This window comes from Tinamus guttatus, unplaced genomic scaffold (genome assembly GCF_059628265.1).
Source record: "Tinamus guttatus ecotype Peru unplaced genomic scaffold, ASM5962826v1 Tinamus_guttatus_pri_ptg000058l, whole genome shotgun sequence".
NCBI classification, from domain to species: Eukaryota; Metazoa; Chordata; class Aves; order Tinamiformes; family Tinamidae; genus Tinamus; species Tinamus guttatus.
This window is the reverse complement of record NW_028288592.1, coordinates 5,877,414-5,898,665: the sequence shown is the minus strand read 5'-3', so window position 1 is coordinate 5,898,665 and position 21,252 is coordinate 5,877,414. Positions and strand designations below refer to the sequence as shown.

General features: G+C 35.4%; 1 protein-coding gene across 1 annotated transcript in view; it reads right to left on the bottom strand.

Moving 5' to 3' along the window:
• KLHL1 (kelch like family member 1) overlaps positions 1–21,252 on the bottom strand; it is a 212,004-nt gene that overhangs the window by 36,161 nt on the left and 154,591 nt on the right. Inside the window, exon 7 of the mRNA XM_088540305.1 lies at positions 16,701–16,925. Within this exon, the coding sequence (XP_088396431.1) occupies positions 16,701–16,925 (225 nt within the window). The remainder of the gene's footprint in view (positions 1–16,700; positions 16,926–21,252) is intronic.

Sequence of the window (21,252 nt, the reverse complement as noted above, 5' to 3'; positions counted from 1 at the left end):
GGATATTGTCTGAAGATATTTAAATATGATGTTAAGGTAGACAAACATACGCAATGCACTCGCAACAGTAATTCATTGTTACCTGATCTTGCATCATCTTTCTTAAAACTGACTGAAATCTAAGAAAAAAGATATTCCCAGGGACAGGCTCCTTTACCCATTGTTCTACTGTAGTGACAGATTCCCATATCCCCTTGCAGTGCATCTCTCACTTTCCAACCCCTAGCTTGTACTTATTTCTCCACAGATGCAGGGCTTGGCATTTTCCTGCTGAACTTCATGACATTCTTGTCAGCTAATCTGTCCAATCTTTCAAGGTCCCCCTGAAAAGCAACACAACTATCTGGGGTATCAACCATTTCCTCCAGTTTTTAAAAGTCTGCAAACTTCCCAAAGGTGCTGTCTGTCCTGTGATCCAGGTCACCATCGACGATTTTAAACGCAAAGATCTCAGTATCAACACAATGGAGAACACACTAGTGACAAGCCTTCAAATGAACTTTGTGCTGCTGACCACAAACTTTGAGGTAGGCAGTTACATATATGCAGTTGTGTAACTTTGTCTGTGAATCATTATTGTATATTTTTGAAACTTAGGGAGTAAGTGATGCCCATATGGCAAAAGTACACACCTCTCTCTTGATTAGATTTGATAACTTGGCTTCTTAGAAAGCATTAGAAAAAAAAGATAGCAGGGTTTTTTATGTGTATATATATATATATATAAATATATATATACACCCACATATGTACAATATACATACATGTTTCAAACCGTCAAAATCAATACCAAAATTGCTGAATGGTTATCCATGATAACCACAGCCATGAACATTACATAAATCCAAATCTTAATGAACTTATTCTACAAATCTGATTAAGAAAAATATTTTCCAGCAAAACAGATGACACATGTCTGTTCTCTTTTCTGAATGTTCAAGAGCATCTGTGTTAACAGAAAAAAAAAAATCAATTCATTTTAAAGAGTCTGTAGTGAAATCTCAGGGTTCCACACTGCATCTTTGACAACTTGGTGAAACTAGCTTAAGCAATATCCAAATGCCAGTGCTATCTTCAAACAGAACAGCCCTAGAGCAGTGATGAGTCTTAGACAGTATGTTCTTGATCAGAGCACGGTAAATAAAACTGCCTTAGAAGATCATGAGATATGTTCAGATGAAACATTGAAATTCTCTTGGACTTAATGTCCCACAGAAGACTACTGCTCTGTTGTGTGCTGAGAACATGCGTCCAAAATGGGAGTTTTATTACAGGAGAATTATATTACTAATCAAGAGTATTATTTATATGATTAATGCAACTGAAAATTAATAGAATCAGCACTTACATATTTTCTTCTATAGAAAAGAATAATACTGGCATTGAGAAATTAATCTAACTTATATGTTTTTTTGATGAGCAGTTTTGATTCTTATAAGATCCTGATCAGCTTGTCTTTGTTACTTCAAATTTAGCTTCTGGACAGCTAAGACCAAAAACCCCAAATTGAGGATTACAGGACAGATCTTTTGTTTTTCCTTTAATTTTATGTTTTTAGTAATATCTTGAGCAGGGATGAAGATGAAGTGATGCTAGTCTAAATGCTAAAAGTTGAAAGTAAAATTTCCTTGAACAGTGGAGAGACTGTGGGAATGAAGAGGAGCAAATGCAACAGTAAAGCAGAGACAGCAAGCAATAGCGGACTATTCTGAAGCAAAATGTAAGATACAAGATATAAGATCTTAAGGAAGAGATTATTAAAAAAAAAAAAAAAAACAGGAAAAAAAAAGTGTACCAGTAAAGTCCACTAGTCCACTAGCTGGATTTCTGTTTACAGATATAAATGGAACATAGCTAGAAAGAGCTAAGTATTTCATTCTTATAAGATTTATTTGATGTAGAATACCTTTAATATAACAGGAACGAAAAAAAACCAAAAAATATTACCAAGAAAATTTGGTTTCTAACAATGCTAAAATTTCAATAAAGTTATGTTCATTTCCAACACAGCAAATATTCCACAGAATTATAAAGAAAGGAGAAAAACAAATCTGATATTAAAGTTTATGCAAGAGGTGAATGCCTGCATATTTTTTATTTAAAACACTTTTTTTTTTTTTCAAATATGATACTACCACACTAGAAAAATTATCAGGCCTTAGTTATTTATGACACTCAGTTTATAACGTACAGGGCTCTTGGATTCTTCCAGTAGATTAAAGGATTACTACATAACACAATATATCTGGCAGATGGCTAAATAAATTCTTTTTATGCTGATGCAAATGGCAAAAGAAGATATATAAATAATGCCCAAATTTCATGGCAATATTCTTGTTCCAAGTAAATTATGTGAAGTTAAGATACTCAAATGTTCAAAGTACAGCAGAAGTAATTCCACTGTTTCCCTAAAAGGGATCAAAAGGTTCATAAGAGAAAGTTTTGGGATTTTTTTTTTAGTTATACAGAAGCTAGTAAGTATTAATCTTAATTTCCCATAATAAATTTTGCTTTCTGGGAAAATGTATGGTTTTGATAAAAAGTGCTAAATTGTATATCAACATATTACTGTTTAATATCATAAGTGAAATTTGAAACTGGAATAAACAACCTGAAATTGAAACTAGAAAAAAATACAGTCAAATTGTGCATACAAGCAGAAAAAATAAAAGCAAAAGAGAGAAGAATAATGACTTACAGACAGAATGCTGCTCTATCCTGAGCACATGGCACAGGACTGCATCCAAGCGGGTTTTGAAGATCTCCAGAGAAGGAGACTCCACAACGTCTCCGGGCAGCCTGTTCCAGTGATCTGTCACCCTCACTCTTAAGAAAGTTTTTCTTAAGTTCCTGTGGAACTTTTGGTGTTTCAGTTTGAGGCCATTACTTCTAGTTCTGTTGGTGGCCACCAGTGAAAAGAGGCCAGCACCATCCTCCTCACTGCCTTCCTTGAGGTACTTATAGACACTGATGAGATCCCTTCTCAGCCTTCTCTTCTCCAGGCTGAGCAGGCCCAGCTCCCTCAGCCTCTCCTCATACGGCAGATGTTCCAGGCCCCTGATCATCCTTGTAGCCCTGCGCTGGACTCTCTCCAGCAGCTCCACACCCTTCTTGCACTGTGGAGCCCAGAACTGGACACAACACTCCAGATGTGGCCTCACTAGCGCTGAGTAGAGGGACAGGATCACCTCCCTCAACACTCTTCTTAATGTACCCCAGGATCCCATTGGCCTTCTTGGCCACGAGGGCACACTGCTGCCTCATGGTCAACTTGTCATCCACCGTGACACCCAGGTCCCTCTCTGCAGAGCTGCTCTCCAGAAGGTCAGTCCCCAGTGTGTACTGGTGTCTGGGGTTATCAGGTGCAGGACCTTGCACTTGCCCTTGTTGAATTTCATGAAATCTCTCACTGCCCAGTTATCCAGTCTGTTCACGTCCCTTTGGATGGCAGTGCAGCGCTCTGGGCTATTGGATACTCCCACATTAGCCTGCCCTCTAATCCTTACCCACAAGCTCTCAACTCACTCATCATCCACTCCCAGGTTGAGCTCCATGCATTCCATGTTCCTTTCTCACACAAGAGCAACTCCACCACCTCACCTTCCCAGCCTGTCCTTCCTAGAGCATGGCCTTCCATGGCAGCGCTCCAGTCATGTGAGCCACCATGTCTCTGTAATTCCAATGAGATCATGACGCTGGGACCGCTCACAGATCTCCAGTTCATCCTGCTTATTCCCCATGCTTCATGCATTGGTGTACAGGTATGTGAGGGAAGCAATTGAGCCTGCAGGTTTCCCAGGAGGGGTGAAAGAGGACCCTCTATAATCATATCCTATCTTCATTTCCCCACTACCATACACCCACTGGATGCCATCTGACATTGCCTGTGTGGTACTGTTCGCCGTGTCCATCTGACACTTCGCTTTCCCCTTTTTAGTTTAAAGCCCTCCTAACCATGTTGGCCAGCCTTTTGGCAGAGACGTGTGCCCCTCTTACTGAGGTGGTTCCCATCATTCCCCACTAGCTGGTGGTCATCAGAGTCCCATGGCCATAGAAACCAAAACCCTGTTGCCAAGCCCTGCAGCGCAGCCATTTGTTAATCTGTGATATCCACCTTCTCCTTCAATCCATTCCCCTTGTTGGTAGGATAGAGGAGAACACTACCTGGGCTCCCATACCTCTGACAGCCATCCCTAGGGCTCTGAAATCTCACTTGATATCCCTCAGTTTCCCTGTGGCATCATTTGTGCCCACACGAAACAGTACCTGGGGATAATAGTCAGACTCCTGGACAAGCTTTTGGAGCCTCTCTGTATCATCCCTTATTCAAGCCCCTGGCAAGCAGCAGACCTCTCTGGATAAGGGGTCAGGTCTACATGTTGGTGCCTCCGTGCCCTGCAGCAGGGAGTCACCCACGACGATCACCTGCCGCTTCTTCCAGGTGCTCCTTTTCTCCTTAGGGGGAGCAGCCTTGCAGCATGGACCAGACTGCCTATCTGTAGACAGCCCTCTCGATGGGCCTTGGTTCATGACCTCATCTATCTGATCCCCAAGTTCCAGGCCCTCATATCTGTTGGACGTGGTCACTAGTGGAGGTGAGTGGAATGTGGAAGGGTTCTCCTGCTACCTCATACACGGACCTGTTTCCATTGTTATTCGTCCCTTGATACTGTTAATTCTGCCCCCTCTGCCCTATGGCAAGAGGGTACTGGATTTACAGACTGAATTGGGGGTTCTTTGGTTGCTTTTCTTGGGAAGACTGCAGAACGCTGCTCCACCAGTTTTCTTCTCTTTCACATTCCCTGATGGCCCTCAGACTTTCTACCTCCTCCTTCAGCTCCACCACCAGGCTGAGCAGGTCGTCCACCTGCTCACACTTGAGGCAGACGATGTTTTCGCTACTCCCCAGTAACGTGGAGAGACTAAAAATGTTGGGCTATTGTACATTCACTCTGCATTGCTGTTTTTTAGAGACACAGAATTTTAACTGGAGTGATGAATAAGTACCCAACAATTGATTTTTTTTAATGAGGAAATTGTTTTTTAAGAACAGAGCAGGCATATGCTATATCATAACACTGAAGGTGAGGAAACTGGTAAATCACTGAGTTGATATTTGAGAACCAAACTTGATCAAGTGACACACAAAATTTTCTCCATCATTTTAAGTCAAGCATTTAGGTCCCTGTTCGTTGTAGATTTATAGAAATCTGTCCTCTCACCACATGCACTGAAGGATACATGGACAAATCTATACTAATTCTGACCAACCTTGCTATTTTTCTGGATTCTGTACTTACCTTCTATGTCTCTTAAGACACTTTTCTTCTGTATTACTGGTCTCAACATAGAGAAAAGTAATGAAGTTAACTCCCTACATGTTTTCAATTATGCAGGAGGCTTAATTAACTGATACATAACTTCCACAAAATGTGGAATATCTGCATAGTTTTTGAGATACTTTGGGGCTGCACATAGTACTACAGGGGCAGATCTGGGAGCTTAGTGTGCAATAAACTGGAGAATTAGACCCGACCTACCTTTCGGAGTGAATATTCAGTGGCACACTAGTGAGTGTGCGTTCATCCAGAGACAGGCATCAAGGTTGATTAAAAGAATTACAAAAATGTCCCTGCCCTCTTGGGCCAGAAGATATTTTAGTGGCATGTTAATGTAATGCAAATTTATAGAGGTAAAGATGTGCTTACCATTTCTTTATTTACATTCAGTTTTGCAGACAAGACACTGAATTCTCAACAAGGCCACACTATTATCCTGAGAACCTGACTCAGAAATTATTATAACTGTTACCATTATGATTTGTAGCTCTTTAGTGAATTGGGTCATGATCCCCTACTTAATAAGGGAGCAAAGTATAATGACAAGGTACTTTATAATTCAGAAGAAAATATCTCTTTAATGCTCCTGGTGATTAGGACAAAAACCCAAGGCAAAAATCTAATATACATGCAAATCAATATTGGTGAGAAAATACTTTGAGAGGCTGAGGTCTTCTGTTAAGAAACAGTGGAAGGTAGAATGGCATATTTCCCTTGAGATCTCTACACTAAGGAATAATATTACACAGGTACATGGTGCTATGCAGTACGGCAGGAAGGAGAGATTCTCAATCTAACCTTTAAAAGCTGTTTCTGAACAGTAAACAGCAGAACTATGTCACAGCATATGGACTTTTTTTATTATTGTTAATGAAATACATGTATATTATATGTGAATGTGTTCTTCATGACTTTTCAGTGTTATTGGTAGCTATAAAGTGTTCATAAGTGGCAATATGTCAAGGTCCATACATATGTCAGACATGTATGGAAGGCATATGCTGCAAATACAACATGTATAGAATGCATCACATCTGGAAATATGAGATGGTATTGTCTAACATACTAGAATTCAGTCTTTGCTATGTGAGTGTGGTTAAAGGACTGAACTATTTTCAGGTTAATTTTTCCTAGTGAGAGTTTCTTTTACAATAAACAAATATATGCCTGCGGCCCATATCTGAGTAATTAACAATTATCAGTATACTCTAACAAATATTTAAAATCTGGGAAAGTTTCCTTCATCCAGAGTTGTACCTTTTAACACTACAATTTAGCACTAGTCTGAAAATATAATAGAAGCAGACTATAAGCAGACTATATTTGAAAGTATAACAGAATCGGAAATATGCTATTACATTTTTTGGACAATTCTTTTATTTGTTATGTGTTATGTGTTTAGAGCATATCTTTGAAAACAATTTAATCATAAATAAATACAGAATTATTATTGACCAACAGAATATGAGCTATATAAGATCAGCCCGTTGGTTTCAACATTAATTTAATTTTAATTTCACTGATTATATAAGTGTATTTCTTATTGATTTGCTGCTGGTTGTCAGTTCTGGTTTCCTATTCTTAGAGACACCGAAGGCTCTTATCTACTCTTATGTTGATAATGGTCAGATTCCCATGCATCTGCCTACACATCTCTCTGCTTTGTTTGCTCCTCATAGTGGTTTATAAAATAGTTTGTTCTACATTGCTCTCATTTTTTTGATAACGTACTGATAACCCCCTTTATCCTCTTCATTTCTTATAGTTTTACAGTTACTATGGATGCACCTGTATCAAGCCTTTATATATATACACTCTGTTCTTCTTTAATATATTCTATTTTGCCTTGAGTGTCTTTTTCATAAAGTATGACTTAATAGACAAACATACATTTACTGATGTTTAGACACTAAGTAAAATATTGTTATTGCTTAATTAGTGATTTTTTTTAATAAGATTTAAGATGAAAGTCAAACCCTCACTGACTTGAAAATTATTCCTCTAGTAGGTCTAGAGAGCAGTATCATTCATCTTCAGAATTTCCATGTTGAACAAGCAATAATTTACATCTAAATATTTAATGAAAAAGATAATGCTTAAAAAGTTTGAAGCTAAATGTTTTTCCCCAGTTGATGCTAAGTCTGTGTTTCCCTGGTTGAAGGATTTAAAAAAATGCTTGCTAGTGCCACCTGTTCTTCAGAGGCTTTTTTCCAAGCAAAATTTATTTCCTATAATATAAAATCAGATGATTACTCTTCATATCCACCTTTAATCTGCATAATTTTTATTATAATTGGTTGTTCATTATAAACTCTTAAAATCAACCTCTTTGTGATTTTCCTTGTGCGTTTCAAGGAGATCAGGTCTTACTATTAGCAAGATTTCTGGTATCTGCACCTTTTTCTGATATTCTTGTGGAAGGTATATTTTAAAACAATCTACTGAAATTTTGGACATATTCTTTTCACCAAATGAAAGCAATAGAAATAAAATATTTTTTTCATATTTTGTCCTCTTTAATTGATGGACCTTTATTGTTAATCAGATTATTGATTACAGTAATGTAATAATTATCAATTATTTTATTGATTCTTTTATTAAGGAACTATCAGAAATACTAAACAGGTGATATCTCCCATTAATGCCACCTGGTATGTTACCACCACTTTTAAGACAATAAATTCTTCATAATTTTCTTAACTTTTCTCAACATGTTTTTGACATTTCATGCATACGCACATCAATAAATCACCTCTGTATTTTTATTAGCTTTGAATACAATACATATATCACTTCATGTGATTTTAGTTACCCTGGCTTTAAGAAAAATCTACAGCTATTTTTATTATTACTTTGCTTTGGGAATCAAAGGATTTATTTTCACTAATGAAAACTGGAATGTTCCTGCTCAGATGTATTTCTCAGTTGTACAGCTTTCTATAGGGACCCTATCCTTAAAATTCTAGACAAAGATTGTAATATGCTTTAAAGTATCCTGTGGCTTGGAAACACCTGCTAAGCAATGAACAATAAATACTTTTTGAATATCTAAAGATTCTTTAGAAAGTGTCTCCTGAGTTTTAAATCACGGAAGCAGAACATAATGAAATGCTTTTAAAAGTAGGTAAAACATTCCATAAAATATCACTTAATAATAATAAAAATCTACTTATTAAAAATACATAGACTTCCACTGATTATTGTTGTTACATTCATATATATATTTTCCCTCTAAGATTTATCGTCTAATTAAGAATAAATTAAAATTCAGAGGAATTTGCTTACACAAGGTATCAATTTTTCTGACCATTTTCATTGATGAAAGCAAAAAGTTAAAATTGCATCTATTGCACTTCAGTCCTGATTTTCTTTATTAATAGTCAGAATCTTTTTCTGTTGACTCATTGCCAATGAAGGTAATGAATTTCCACTGGTGAATGAGCTCATTACTCACTTTCTGATAAAGAAAAAAGTATTGCACTGTATTCCCATAACACATTGATTTAATAGGCTTTCTCTCTGACAGCTATGGACTGTGCTTATAATAACGAAAACCAAAAAAGAAGACTCTTAACAGGCAGTAATGACTTGAATTAAATCAGTAAAGAACAGTTTCTTATAGAAAATGAAAGATTCACTAAATGTATCTACCACTAAATAATTTATTTTTTTTCTACTAACAATAGATTTTCATCTTAAGACTTTTAAATGGCGAAAATAACAAAAAGATCTTAAGGTCTGCACATGAATAGAAAACTTTACAGTAATTTGGGTGATATAGAAAATCACTTATTTGAGTAAAAAAAAAATCAAAATTAGACTTAGCATTTCCAAAACTGCTTCAGAGCAAATAAAAGATTGTTTTCTTGAAAGTTCAAGAACCTGGAAAAATTTCTGTTTGAATATGCAGAATTTAGTGACCATTGTCATAAAACTTATTATGTTTGGGTTTTCCATGCCAAGAAAAACAAAAATCACAGTTTATTAAATTGTATGTGATATTAATTACTGTTAGAACTCAAACGACATTTAATTACATTTATATTCATTGTAACTCTTAATATGTTTAAGTAGCCCTCTTTAAGGATTAAAAAAATAATCTGTAAATCTATAATTCAATGGATGTATTGCAAATTTCTGCCTTATTTGGTGTCCGTGTTTTTGGGTTGTTACTTCTGTCACTAGCATTTATGTTAAATTTATATTCATTAACTTAATTGCATCTCATTAATTGCTAGGATATCTGACTTTTTATTCAGCATCTTCTACATAAACTGTAGATAAAATTTAGATGAATTGAGCACATTAACTTTTCACTTGAATTCAAAAACATTTTTCTATGTTAAACTCAGTTACTAAAAGAAATAAAGTATTCAATAACATGAAAATGTGCTTACTATTATTATTAGTTTCAGGAAAGTAATGCCTTCAAGATGTAGCTGCATTTGAAATTCAGTTATGAGTTAGTTAATTTTCATACTGGCCATTTCATGTACTAGAACTGCTGACAAAATAAAGCAAGCATATTTTTACATGCATATGGATTTGGCAGTAACTGAATATTTCCAATAAAGAGAAACTGGTCTAAAAGTGGAGGGTGGTTTATAACTTACAAGATGAAAAGGGCTCATAGTTTTACATTACAGACCTAAACATTAATAATGCTGCAATTGCAATGAATGACTTAATAAGGTTGGGCCAACCAAATTATATGGATATACTTTCATACGGATATTTCCTTCTTATATGGATATTTATATGGATATTTCCTTCTTATATGGAATTTATATGGATATTTCCTTCTATGATGGAATGACCAGATGGATAGATAAGGGGAGAGCAGTGGAAGTCATCTATCTCGACTTCACCAAAGCTTTTGACACTGTCCTTCACAGTATCCTCTTAGGCAAGCTCCGAAAGTGTGGGATAGATGTGGACAGTGAGGTGAATTAGGAACTGTCTGGATGGCAGAGCTCAGAGGGTGGTGATCAGCGGTGCAGAGTCTAGTTGGAAGCCTGTAGCTAGCGGAGTCCCCCAGGGGTCAGTCCTTGGACCAATCCTGTTCAATTTATTCATCAATGACCTGGATGAAGGCACAGAGTGCTCCCTCAGCAAGTTTGCTGATGATACCAAACTGGGAGGAGTATCCGATACCCCAGAGGGCTGCGCTGCCATCCAGAGGGACCTGAAAAGACTGGATAACTGGGCAGTGAAAAACCTCATGAAATTCAACAAGGCCAAGTGCAAGGTCCTGCACCTGGGGAGGAATAACCCCAGACACCAGTACACGCTGGGGACTGACCTTCTGGAGAGCAGCTCTGCAGGGAGGGACCTGGGTGTCATGGTGGATGACAAGTTGACCATGAGGCAGCAGTGTGCGCAGGTGGCCAAGACGATCCTGGAGAAGAGCGTCTCCAGCAGGTCGAGGGAAGTGATCCTGCCCCTCTACTCAGCCCTAGTGAGGCCACATCTGGAATATTGTGTCCAGTTCTGGGCTCCACAGTACAAGAGGGATGTGGAGCTGCTGGAGAGAGTCCAGCGCATGGCTACAAGGATGATCAGGGGCCTGGAACATCTGCCGTATGAGGAGAGGCTGAGGGAGCTGGGCCTGTTCAGCCTGGAGAAGAGAAGGCTGAGAAGGGATCTGATCAGTGTATATAAGTACCTCAAGGAAGGCAGTGAGGAGGATGGTGCTGGTCTCTTTTCAGTGGTAGCCACTGACAGAACTAGAGGTAATGGCCACAAACTGAAGCACCAAAAGTTCCACAGGAACTTAAGGAAAAATTTCTTAAGAGTGAGGGTGACAGAGCACTGGAACAGGCTGCCCAGAGAGGTTGTGGAGTCTCCTTCTCTGGAGATCTTCAAAACTCGCTTAGATGCAGTCCTGTGCCACGTGCTCTAGGTGACCCTGTGTGTGCAGGGGGGTTGGACTAGATGACCTCTAGAGGTCGCTTTCTACCTTAACCATTCTGTGATTCTATGATTCTATGATATGTGTGTGTGTGTGTGGGTGTGTGTGTGTGTGTTTGTACAAGCTACCATGTATATTCGAATCACTAGATATATTCATGTATCATTAGTATTATTTGTGGATTAATTCCTAATAGAGGGTAAATATTTTTTTAATTTCGGCCTCAGTAGAGTTCCATCTTATTTTTCATGTGTTAGCACTGATTTTACCCACTCCCTTTGGTATGTATCTTGCCTCAAGCTTTCTGACTGATGCTTCAGCTTCTCAACATTTTTTTCCCTCCATTAACAATTTTTGCTACGATGTACAAATTATGGGATTATCTCTGCTTTTGCCTCAGCTAGTCCTCTTGTTCCTTCTCATTGCCTAGCATTTTTTATTCTACAGGAGTAGACATGGAAGAAGACTATAGGGAAAATCAAGGTGGATCTAAGAAGCAGGTGTCTTTGGGATACATTTGTTCTCTGGTTATGGCCTCTTGTTCCCTTTCTAGGACAGTACCTCAGCATACAAATATCTCCTGAACTGGGTCTCTACCAAGTTTAATATTCACACCCATCCACTTACTTGTGTATCGTAATTAAAGAGTAAAACTGGAAAAAAATAAAAAGGTGTTCGTTCCTTTTTCAGTATTGGGAGTTTTGTTTTAAACATGAGTCTTACCCATAAAACCTCTTTCTCTGAGCTCCATTGTGTATTTTCTGCAGTCTACATCTCTAGCCTTTTGCAATAGTTTTTAAGACACAGACTATACATACACAGAAGCTGTGCTGATTTTTTTTTTGTAGGCTTAGTAACAAATGCAAAATTACAAATTGAGCGCATTACTGGAACTCAAAAAACAAAAGGTAACTGTCTCACATTCAAAAACGGATTATTTGTTAAACTAAATCTCATGAATATCAGCATAACTTTTCTTTTGCAACTGCATTGCCCAGGGTGAGATATTTAGTTCTTGACTAAAACTGATCTCACTGGAGAAAACTGTGAAATTCCTGCTAAAGGAAATTTATTTCCAGTATGTATTAAAGTACTCACAACACAGGATCCTCTTTGGTGTCATTTAAGGACGCTCTTTGGGAGATAATATTTCTTGACACATAATATTTCTTGAGTCCATGTGAGGCTTTCAATCACTCATATAACACTTAACAGAGCAGACAAATCTTGTTAAACAAAAACATATAAAAATGATTTGGACTTTGACGAATCAGAATGACGTATCTCCCACCACTTGCCCCAGGCTTCCATTTTAACAATAACTTCCTTGGGGGCTTTCCACTCAACAAGGAAAGGAAGGTATTTGTGTAGTGTTTCTCATCTGGACCCAAGTATCAAAATTCAGTCTACCATGAATGGGGGAGGAAATGGGATCCTGGAACCTGTCTTCAGGCTCAGCTACACAGGTTTTGTTAGCTCCTGCCATCCACATCATCTTTCTTTCCACTCTGATCATCCTGCAAATGCTGCATGGGAGTACGGACAGAGAAATTGCTAAATTCACCAAAACAAGGCCCAGAGCTCAAGCCTAGGCATAATAAGTAACAAAATATTGTAAAAATAGCCTAAAACATGAGCTTAAGCATCTTTTAAATAGCTAGTGAACAGGGCAATGCAAATTAAGCAACCTGGCAGAGAAGACTAAATCTAAGATTTAAATGCATTTTATCATTGATTTTCTATTTCCTTCCTTCCTCCTCTAGATAAGTCTCTGTCTTCCTCATATGAAGCAGCCCTACACACGTTTCCCTGACTTTTAATTTATCAACTGTTCATCCACAGTCTGTTTTACTTTTTTTTTCTCTCTCTCTTTCTCCTTCTTTGTTCCTGTTCTTGATTTCTGCTTATGTCTTCTGACTTGTTTCCTATTTCTCACGTAGGTTCTTCTACCATCCTCATATTTCACTTGCACCTTTCTCTCTCTTTCTGGCTTCATATTACTCTCTTATATTGCACACTATTTTATTTGTCTGTTAAACTAAAGTAAATGTTAGCTGAAATAAAATTTGTGGGTCCCTCAGCTCACCCTTTATTTTTTGACTATTAGTATCACTTATTCACCTGTCACTGCTGCTTCCTGTCACCAACTGTCACCAACTCATCTTCTGTTGATGGCACTGAAACCACCTAACATGAGTTCCTGCAGCATATTCTTTCACTATGTGACTTTTTTTCATTTTCCTTTTCTCATTTCCACATATATCAGCTTTATTTCACATAATTTCACTAATGATTGTATGAAGAGAGAACAAAGGTATTGGATTTCCTGGCTATGATCTTAGTTACAACAAAGTAAATCCAAAATATTTTTAAAGGTATCAGCAAAAAGACATCTGTCTAAAGTAGTGATGTCTGTTACAAATCTTGTATGTAAAATACAATTCAGTTAGCTCTGTCATCATTACTAAAAAGATATAACAAACTATATATTTTAGGAAATAAATGAAAATTATTTTCTTACTACGGATCCATATTTCTTCCTCATTAAAAAGGATACTTATTAAAATAACATTTTTATGCAAGTTTATGGTAAAAAAATCTACTACTTAAGCATGTCAGGAAATACTGTATTATAGTTTCTATGCAGTTTCAAATGAGAAAAAAGAGAATAACTCTGTTGTTTACAAACCGCTGCCTTTAATCATTTCCATCACCGCCTTTTAGTTATTACAAAACATTATCTCTCTTATAAAAAGGTCAATAAAATCACAATTTTTAAAACTTTCCTTATTTTACATGTAAAAAATACATCAATTCACACAATACCCAAAAGGTTTTTTTTTGTTTGTTTGCTTGTTTTTCTTTTCCTCACCTCAAGTGATGAGATTCCTTGTAAGTTCCCCTTTTTTTGCCCTATGCGAAATATATCATTTTTGTTTCAATCATCATCTCAACACAGGCTGCCCAGAGAGGCTGTGGACTCTCCTTCTTTGGAGATCTTCAAAACCCACTTGGATGCAACCCTGTGCAGTGTGCTCTAGGTGTCCCTGCTTGAGCAGGGGAGTTGGACTAGATGACCTCTAGAGGTCCCTTCCAACCTCAACCATTCTGTGATTCTGTCAACATTCCTGGGAAGCTTTACTTAAAGTATAAGGGCACCGTTTACATCCATTGATTCAAAAGTAGCCATAAAAGTGTCAATCCAAAATAACAAGCGTTTGGAATTAACTACAAATGGCTTGAATCAGCCTGTCTTGCCGCTGGGAAAAGTTTTTCTCTACTGTGCATTTCCTAATGTTTTCTTAATGTTTTTGTGTGTAATGGCTCAAGTCATTGCGATTTTAGCACTCCTCTGAGAAGAGTATTAGAAGTAATAACAGTTTCTGTAAAATTCTGGAACACTGGCACGGAAGACATTATATGTATTTCAGCATCATTATAATTACATTTGATCTTCAGAAACAATTTGAAATCACAGAGCTATTTCATATCACCGTGCCATTTGACATAGATTCCCATCACTACCTTTTACTGTAAAACCTATAGACCATGTTTAATAGCCAAACTGCATTATGCCAGCTACTGTACAAATGCATATTACTAGTGTCAAATGTCAGGAAAAAAATATGCATTTTGATTTTGAGAGATATTGATACAAAAGAACATTAAAAGACTTGTTACAGATTGCAACTCAGGGGAATGGGTAGAATGACCTAGCAGGTCTTTTCCATTTCTATTTTTCATGACTTCATAATGATTTTGTCAAACTGAGCGACCTTAGCAGAACAGAAAATGGACAGATTGGTTTCCTAGGCCTTATTTGTGTTATGTGATGGTAGGAATGTCATACAGATTCTAAATTACTCTTTTTAAGACAGAAAATCTCATCACCCTGCAGGTGATGAATAAGAAAGGATATTTTTGAAACATTTAAATATTATTCATTTAATTGAATAAATGAGGATTTTTTCCTGTTATATGTCTATATGTGAGTATGTATGGACATATGAATGATAGAAAAAATATATTTTATTTAAAGGAAAATATACAGTGTGTTTTGCTGAATTTCAAAAATGAAACAAAATTATTGCATATTTCTCAGAGTAAATCAAATTGTCTTCTACCCTTAGCTAAAAAAATCTGAAAAATATCATGATCGTGATAATGATAATGGAGATAACAACAGCAGCAGCAAAAACAACAGAATTGTAAATTGTAGTTGGGATATCTGATGACTTAAAAGACAGTGAAATTACTGACTGATAGGCTCATTTTCTCGTGCTTGGTAGTCTCCAGACATTTTCCAGAAAGAAAATGAATATAATAACTAAGATTTTAACACAGCTAACACAAAAGGGTAAATAATTCAGTAAAAAAAAGAAAGCAGTTTTAATATATAACAACAGGTGTCCTTGTTTTCCTTTTTTTAATCCCTATTTATGGCATTATCTTGATTTGGAATTTGCATGAAAGGAGAAAAATAGTTTGTGCATGTTTTGTTTTAATTTTAACTCCTCATTAGTAGTATGTGGCATAATTCCATTGTCTTCCAGACATATGAAAATATATTAATTTAAATCTTGTCTTTTTGCATATCTTTGGAAACCAATGAAATTATAATACACATTGCTAATGAAAAATTAAATCAGGACATATACAACATATGTATACGTGTACATAGTCCAATTGTATTCTAGGGTGTAACTCATTTTATTCTACAGAAATTTTTTAAAATAGATAACATGAATTATACTTTCAAAATTCCTTTTTCTCTCCATTGATAGTAAACAGGAAGAGTTCACTAGCTTAGATGAAAATGTGTAAAAGGTTAGATTTAATAAACTTATAAAAAGAAAGAGTTCTTATTTGTGTATTTGGATTCAGGAAATGGAAATGAATTTAGATATCACATTTATCTTTCTTTACAATTCCAAATATCAGGCAATCTTTAGCATTCTGATAGTCATATAGATCACACCATAAATGAAACTTACCTGAGATGAGCTATGGAAAAATATTTCTATCAATCAGTCATGCTGAAGCTATTGCTATCTGTATATTGCAAAGTCCATCACTAACACAGAATATCAGCATACTTCATACCATATCAGATAAATGAAAGCACATAATACATTGTTTGTTTAGTATAATAGTATAATACATTAGTTTGTTTAGTAAGATTTGCTTTTTCAAAATCTGTTAAAAAAAAGAATTTTCTGACCAACCTGTGTAAGACTCAGGATTTCTGTTCTTGCTTTTCTGCCTTTTCTGTTTCTTTCAGTATTAATATTTTGGAAAATGATAAAAAGAAAGCCATTTAAGTTTCTTTCAATTTTAAACAATTTAAATTTCAACAATTTAAGCAGTTACTGTTACTATTAAGAGTACTAAGAGTGCTAAGCTTGCATTATAAGCAATATATCTGAAAAATGTGGTAGCTTTCTCCTTACCTAAACCATGCCTATGTGTTGACATTGGTGGCAACACAGTCCAAGCCTTCGTCTTTGGGTTGTAGCATTCAACAGTGTTTAATGTCTTTAAACCATCCCGACCTCCAATGACAAACAGTTTTTCATCAATGACAGCAACACCAAACTGAAGCCTTCTGCCATTCATCATTCCGGCCTGGATCCATATATTTGTTCTCAGATCGTACTTTTCAATGGTTGTAGCACCTGATGAGACACATTAATAAGATAATGTATGCAAAATTGGCATTAGATATCTTTTTTTGTCTAGATTTGGCAAAGTTTTACTCAAATTTTCTGATTACTTCATACATCTTGATAAAATTTCCTGTTCCTTTTTCATACTTAAAGTATGAAACTCCCAAAATCCCTTCATTTATTTCCTTCATTTTCTTCAATGCAAATGTAGAGCTTTGTTTCAGACATGAGTCTGGGCTGAAAGTGCAGAATGATGAACTGATAATTACAAGAAAAAGATTTAAAGAATGCTCCCATATATAGTCAAAGTTATTTCCTTCTGAACTTGATCAATTGATTTGCTTAGATAGCTAATCTCAAAAGGTGTTAAGAGCAAAATTTATAAAATAACTTACCAATTAATCATTACAGTCACTCATTAAGCTGTTGAATGTAACTTGTACATAACATACAAAAATGAGATATACATAAAGAGGCTTATTAACAGCAACTGAGAGGTAAAGAAAGCATAATTAACCAAGTGCAAAAAAGTGAAATAAAAATGCAGTCCATTAATGCTAATGCAAGTGTGGGAAATTATGCCAAAACCACAAACATTAAAATGGTAGATAAATTTAAATTAATCCAAAGATACATACATGTCAATTCATGTGAACTGTAACCAATGCTTTATTTGTATATGCACATAACAATGCTTTTTTTTTTTTCAAAGTTTAAAACAACCTTTCTGAAAGAATCAGCATAATTATGTCCTATTTCTAAGCTTAATCTAACTACTATTTGGATTATAGTAAAAGGTCAGAATTATGCAGGAAATAATTCTTTTAGGATTAATTCATTCTTTGGAACAGAAGAGCAATGAAACAACTGGAAAAAAGACAACAACAATATGGAAGCAATACTTTTGTTAACTGAACTGAAAATATAATTTAAATTCAATTTGTATCTAAGCTTTATAGAGCAATAATAATGCGGAGGACAAATTGGATATATTAAACCCTTACTAGTTTTCTGAATTCATAAGAAATATGAACTAATTTTTGCATTCAATTAACAAAGGCATTTTTTATTTATTTCTTGCAACCTCTAATTTAAAATTGAGTTCTGCGTAAATGCCTTAATTTCTAGGTTAGAGAGTACGAAAAGAACAGCTTTGTTGATACATTTTTTTGGTGGTGCTGCAGGACATAGTACAATGATGAATATCAATAATGTTATGTTATAATGTCTAAAAGTTTGTAAAATCTCTTAATGTTAAAAGCTAGAACTGCAGTATATGAGTTCCATAATGCTGTTTATTTTAAGGAGTACATTTAAATTTTTTTTTGTCATTCTGATGTCTTACTAATTAAAATCTTACTAATATACCAAATACAGCCTGTGAATTGTGTATGCATTTTTTAATATTGGTTAAGTTTGAGTTAAGCACAATGTTTTATTAAATTCTCTATTGAGCATCTAATCCAGCAGAGTTCCTGGAATGTCTTTTCCTGGTCTGCAGTTTATTCAGCAATAGCTTGCTTATTTAAAAAGAAAAAAAAAAAAAAAAAAAAAGAGAGAGAGAGAGCTCTTTTGGATACTTCAGAACTTTGGGTTTGGATCCATACTGCACTTTTGATGTGAATCTTCCATTCTTTCTCACTTAGAATGCTTTAGTTCCTCTTACAGAATATTCCTGGAGCATATAATTGAATTCCTTTTAGATTAAATCAAATTGAAGGTTCTGTGCTAGTGATGTGTCTTGTGTGCTCCAAACACTGCTGTTTGTGGATGTTCATTCAATCTATGAGAGCAGGCAACAGCTATTCTAAAATGAAATAGGAACTGGTCCTGTAATAGGCAGGAAAGAACAGGTATGCCATCAATTTAATCTCATTCTTGGATGAAATCAGCTAATGGCTGAAGAACAGATAGTTGAATCAGTTGAAATATGATAGGTATCTCAATGATGACAGAAAAGCATATCTTCTGGGGCTGGAGTTTGTTTCAAGCACTCAAGGCACTAGAGTTCCGAACACAATGAGTATTCACTGAGAGATTTCCTTCAGATGCTAAAACCAATGTAGCAGAATTTGGAAGGTATTTTTTTAAAACCACCTACATGATTAGGACACTCTATTTCTTCTATAGGAATACCTGTAGGCCTTTTTTTTTTTTTTTTTTTTTTTTTTTTTGTCAGAATCATTAATCTCTATAGGATTGTTAAGCACGTCTGTTTTTGGAATTCAAACCAGGTAGATCATTTCATACCAGTATTATATTCTCCAGATTTTTTTTTCAGAAAATATTGAGCCAAGTTAAAAAATTTACTGGCTTTCAGCATGGATAATCAGTCCTCTCTCTCTATGTATGCATAGCTATGTACTAAAATGTTACTTACTCTTTCATATCCCACTGAACTGTACAAATTCTCTGTTTTAGAAGAAAGAGGAAAATTTGCCATGAATATCAGGCATAAATCCTGTTTTGAATGTGCTTTCTAAGTTTTAATAGGGTGTAATAACATGCACAAAATAGTTTTAATGACTGCTACATTAGCTACTCCTAAATCAAATCATGAGTTTACACTGGGTTTAAGGGCACACAGATCATTGTCACTTGTCTTACTTATCATACAAAATATCCTTTTGATGTGGTCTGTTCTCACTGATAATGTTCTAAACTCTTGATTACAATGGCTCTGAAGGATTTAGACTGGCTAGACTAGATCCAATTAGACTGGATGAACTCTCAATAGCATAGGTAGCATAGCACCCATACCAAAGCATATGATACACCTAGGAGAAGAGAAGAACCAAAATGTTGATTAAAACTAATGGGATTTTACTTTACAAATCTTAAGTATTTCCATGTGCTAGTTACTTACATGTCAGTTATTCTGGGTATACCATACCCAATAACATATTGGAATATTTATTTTTCATTCACCATGTATTTTATGGTTTGCACATACTTCAGGAAAAAGGTATCATTACATTGGCAAATGTTACCATGACAAAAATGTTAAACACTAATTTATTTACTCTGGAAAGTAAAAAAGTAAAAGAGCAGAAGCCTTAATGTCTCACTCTAAGAAACTACAGATTTTCTCTGCTAAATGAACATCAGTGTAATGGGAGAGAGAGGATAACAGGCATGATCTGCCTACAGAAATATTAGAGTTTCTATCAAAGACTGAAATCTTTACATTAAATTTATTCATATTAAATATTTAAAGGTGTTAATACAGAGAAATGAATAATTGTCTCCTTCAAAAAATAGTTTCAACATGACTCTTAAATAATCTCTTCTAGCTGTATCTCTTCTTTTAAATATATTCTTCACTGTTGATTTTCTTAGTCTTATTCACTTTGCCATCTTTTTCATCAGTACTGGTGGGCATGTCATTAACCTCACTAACAACAAGGGCTCAGCTTCATATTCATGACAACAGCTTTGAGCTAGTTTTGTTGAACATTCATCACACTTAGTGAAGTCTCCTTTGAAAATCTGTCTGTTCTTCTATTTTTTAAGTATCCTAAATCAAATGGACAGCAACGTTAGTTTCTTTCACAGTCTTATTTGCTCATTCTGCACTGACCTTAAACACTTGTGGTATTGTAAGGGCACTGGAGTTAAACAATACATAAACATTGTTAGTTGGTAAATATTTTGCTATTCAGTTTTAGAATATAGATAAAAGACTCATGTTTTATGACATTAGGAAGAAGGTTTTGTCTATTTATTATTTGCCATGTTTTCTATTCTTTGTTTAACTGTAATTGTCGAAATAATGCATGAGTAATTACTCTTGGTGAAAAAGCTATAAAAGAAGCTTGAGAGCAAAACATTCCTTCTTCAAATACTAGTTAATACCAATTGATGTTCACAGAACCATTAGAAGGAAGACAAAATGCTTGAAACCAGCAATATTGCTTCTGTCTTATATGTGTAAGGTCATTTATTTTCCATTTATGACACAAAAATAAGGTAAAAGTAATAGGAAATGTGAATGAAAAGTTCTAGGGTTTTTTCAGATACTTCACACATTTTCAAAATACCTAAAGTAGATCCCCTGCAAAATTCATAAAGTAACGTGCAGTAATGTGCAGCAAGACAGTTGCATATTAGCCAATGAAATCAGAGATGTTGAAATGAGCAACATCTTTTAGCATGTTGCAGCACAGTCTGCTCTACAAAGATTGATTATGAATATGAATATGCTGCATTCAACAGCAGTTCTAGCAAAAAAGAAAATGGAACTACTACAAAGATGGGAAAAAAATCTTCCAATAATATCCAAATATCTGGATGTTAGAGCCTATCTCATGACTCACAACACAAACTTATATCTTTT